A 3,592-nucleotide genomic window follows, 5' to 3' on the forward strand; every position below is an offset into this window, starting at 1 on the left:
GCAGCAACAGCAGCAGCAGCAAGCTCAAACCTTGGCACAGGCCCAGGCCCAAGTCCAAGCCCATCTGCAACAAGAACTACAACAGCAAGCTGCTCTCCTGCAGTCTCAGCTGTTCAACCCAGCACTTTTGCCACACTTTCCGATGACCACTGAGACCCTTCTGCAGCTTCAGCAACAGCAGCATCTTTTGTTTCCTTTCTACATCCCCAGTGCCGAGTTCCAGCTCAATCCAGAAGTTAGTTTGCCTGTCACCAGTGGTGCGCTGACTTTGACTGGTACAGGTCCAAGTCTGCTGGAGGACCTGAAGGCTCAAGTTCAGCTCCCTCAACAGAGCCATCCACAGCTCTTACAGCAGCAGCAAGGTCAGCTGTCCCTGTCACAACCTCACTCCGTCCTTATACAGCAGACCCAGCACCCTGAGAAGAAGAATAAATCCATAGTGAAGGAGAAAGAAAAAGAAACCCCACGGGAAAGGGAAAGTGCAGAGAGGGGAGACAATAATGTAGCATCTAAGGAGTCTCTGCCTGATAACTTAAAGCCCAAAGAGAAGAAGGACTTTGTACCAGGCAGCAGTTCAGAGCCCTCCTTACTGCCTCCGCGTATTGCCTCTGATGCAAGAGGGAATGCCACAAAAGCCTTGCTGGAAAACTTTGGCTTTGAGCTTGTCATTCAGTATAATGAGAACAAGCAGAAGGTGCAGAAGAAAAATGGGAAGACAGAGCAAGGTGAGAACTTGGAAAAGCTTGAGTGTGACACATGCGGCAAGTTCTTTTCAAACATCCTTATCCTGAAGAGCCACCAAGAGCATGTTCACCAACATTACTTTCCCTTTAAGCAGTTAGAGAGATTTGCCAAACAATACAGAGAACACTATGACAAACTGTACCCGCTACGGCCTCAGACCCCAGAGCCACCGCCACCACCTCCACCGCCACCACCTCCACTTCCTCCAGCACCTCCTCAGCCAGCTTCTACTCCTACCATTCCTACTTCTGCGCCACCGATTACCTCTCCTACAATTGCACCAGCCCAGCCATCTGTGCCACTCACCCAGCTCTCCATGCCGATGGAGCTCCCCATCTTTTCACCACTTATGATGCAAACCATGCCACTACAAACGTTACCTGCTCAGCTGCCACCCCAACTGGGTCCTGTAGACCCTCTGCCTGCCGACTTGGCACAGTTGTACCAGCATCAGCTCAACCCTAGCCTTCTCCAGCAGCAGCAGAACAAGAGGCCACGGACACGGATCACCGACGACCAGCTCAGAGTCCTTCGGCAGTATTTTGATATTAACAATTCCCCAAGTGAGGAACAGATCAAAGAGATGGCGGACAAATCTGGATTGCCCCAGAAAGTGATCAAGCACTGGTTCAGAAACACTCTTTTCAAAGAACGCCAGCGCAACAAGGATTCCCCGTACAACTTCAGTAATCCTCCCATTACCAGCCTGGAAGAACTGAAGATAGACTCACGGCCTCCTTCTCCAGAACCTCAAAAGCAGGAGTACTGGGGAAGCAAGCGGTCCTCCCGGACCCGCTTTACTGATTACCAACTCAGAGTCCTGCAGGACTTCTTTGATGCCAATGCTTATCCAAAGGATGATGAATTTGAGCAGCTTTCTAACTTGCTGAACCTCCCAACACGTGTTATAGTGGTGTGGTTCCAGAATGCCCGTCAAAAAGCTAGGAAAAACTATGAGAATCAGGGAGAAGGCAAAGATGGGGAACGACGGGAGCTTACAAATGACAGGTATATTAGAACAAGCAACTTGAACTACCAATGCAAAAAGTGCAGTCTAGTCTTTCAACGCATTTTTGATCTCATTAAACACCAGAAAAAACTTTGTTACAAAGATGAGGATGAGGATGGACAGGATGATAGCCAGAATGAAGACTCTATGGATGCAATGGAGCTCTTGACTCCAACCAGTTCCTCCTGCAGCACACCAATGCCCTCACAAGCTTACAGCACACCTACGTCTTCAGCCAATGCAACCTCCTCAGCTTTTCTGCAGCTCACAGCAGAGGCAGATGATTCCTCCACTTATAGTTCTAAAGTAGAAGCTACAGATGAGAAACCAAAGCAGTCTGAACCTCCAAGTACACAGCAAAACCAAACTCAAGAGAAGCAAGTGCAACCAAAGCAAGAGTCTCAGCAGCAACAGGACCAAGGAGAACAAAAGACAAGTTCAGCACACCAAAAGATTTCACAGTTATCCTCCCCCTCTTCATTGCAACAGCCACCTCCCCCTCCTCAGCCCCCTCAGTGCTCCTTGTCACAGTCAAGCCCAAGTCCATCTCAGCTCTCGCACCTCTCCCTCAAACCCATTCACACATCCACCCCTCAACAGCTGGCAAACCTACCTCCTCAGCTAATCCCATACCAGTGTGACCAGTGTAAGCTGGCGTTTCCTTCCTTTGAGCATTGGCAGGAGCATCAGCAGCTTCATTTTCTGAGTGCACAGAACCAGTTTATCCACCCTCCATTCCTGGACAGAACGCTGGATATGCCGTTCATGCTTTTTGATCCCAGTAATCCACTACTTGCGAGCCAGCTGCTCTCTGGAACATTACCACAGATTCCAGCAAGCTCAGCCACTTCACCGTCAACTCCAACGTCCACAATGAACACCCTGAAGAGAAAGCTGGAGGAAAAGGCCAGTGCAAGCCCTGGAGAAAATGACAGTGGGACTGGAGGAGAAGAACCACAAAGGGATAAACGTCTAAGGACAACCATTACCCCAGAGCAGCTGGAAATTCTTTATCAGAAATACTTGCTCGACTCCAACCCAACACGGAAAATGTTAGATCACATTGCACATGAAGTGGGCTTGAAGAAGCGTGTGGTGCAAGTTTGGTTTCAGAACACCCGTGCACGGGAAAGGAAGGGGCAGTTCAGAGCTGTAGGGCCTGCCCAAGCCCATAGACGGTGTCCCTTCTGCCGAGCTCTCTTTAAAGCAAAGACAGCTCTTGAAGCTCATATCCGATCCCGTCACTGGCATGAGGCGAAGAGAGCCGGATACAACTTGACGTTGTCTGCTATGCTCTTAGATTGTGATGGGGGACTCCAAATGAAGGGAGACATCTTTGATGGAGCAAGCTTTTCACACATGCCACCAACTAGCAGTGATGGACAGAGCGTTCCTCTCTCCCCCGTGAACAAGAGCATGGAACTATCACCTCGAACTCTGCTGAGTCCATCCTCCATTAAGGTGGAAGGGATAGAAGACTTCGAGAGTCCCTCCATGTCCTCAGTCAACCTGAGCTTTGACCAAACAAAGCTGGACAACGATGACTGCTCTTCTGTCAACACTGCAATCACAGACACTACAACAGGAGATGAAGGGAACGCAGACAACGATAGTGCAACAGGGATTACAACCGAAACCAAATCAGCATCTGGACCCAGTGAAGGTCTGACAAAAGCTGCCATGATAGCAATGTCTGAATATGAAGATCGGCTGTCTTCTGGCCTGGTCAGCCCAGCTCCCAGCTTTTACAGCAAAGAGTACGATAATGAAGGTACTGTGGACTATAGTGAAACATCCAGCCTTGCAGACCCCTGCTCCCCCAGCCCTGGTGCAAGCGGT

General features: G+C 49.7%; 1 protein-coding gene across 1 annotated transcript in view; it reads left to right on the forward strand.

The window, feature by feature from the left end:
- Positions 1-3,592, forward strand: part of ZFHX3 (zinc finger homeobox 3) — a 113,570-nt gene that overhangs the window by 102,849 nt on the left and 7,129 nt on the right. The window contains 1 exon segment of the mRNA XM_009894075.1: positions 20-3,588. Coding sequence (XP_009892377.1) covers positions 20-3,588 — 3,569 coding nt within the window.

This window comes from Charadrius vociferus, unplaced genomic scaffold (assembly GCF_000708025.1).
Source record: "Charadrius vociferus isolate BGI_N301 unplaced genomic scaffold, ASM70802v2 scaffold341, whole genome shotgun sequence".
NCBI lineage: Eukaryota > Metazoa > Chordata > Aves > Charadriiformes > Charadriidae > Charadrius > Charadrius vociferus.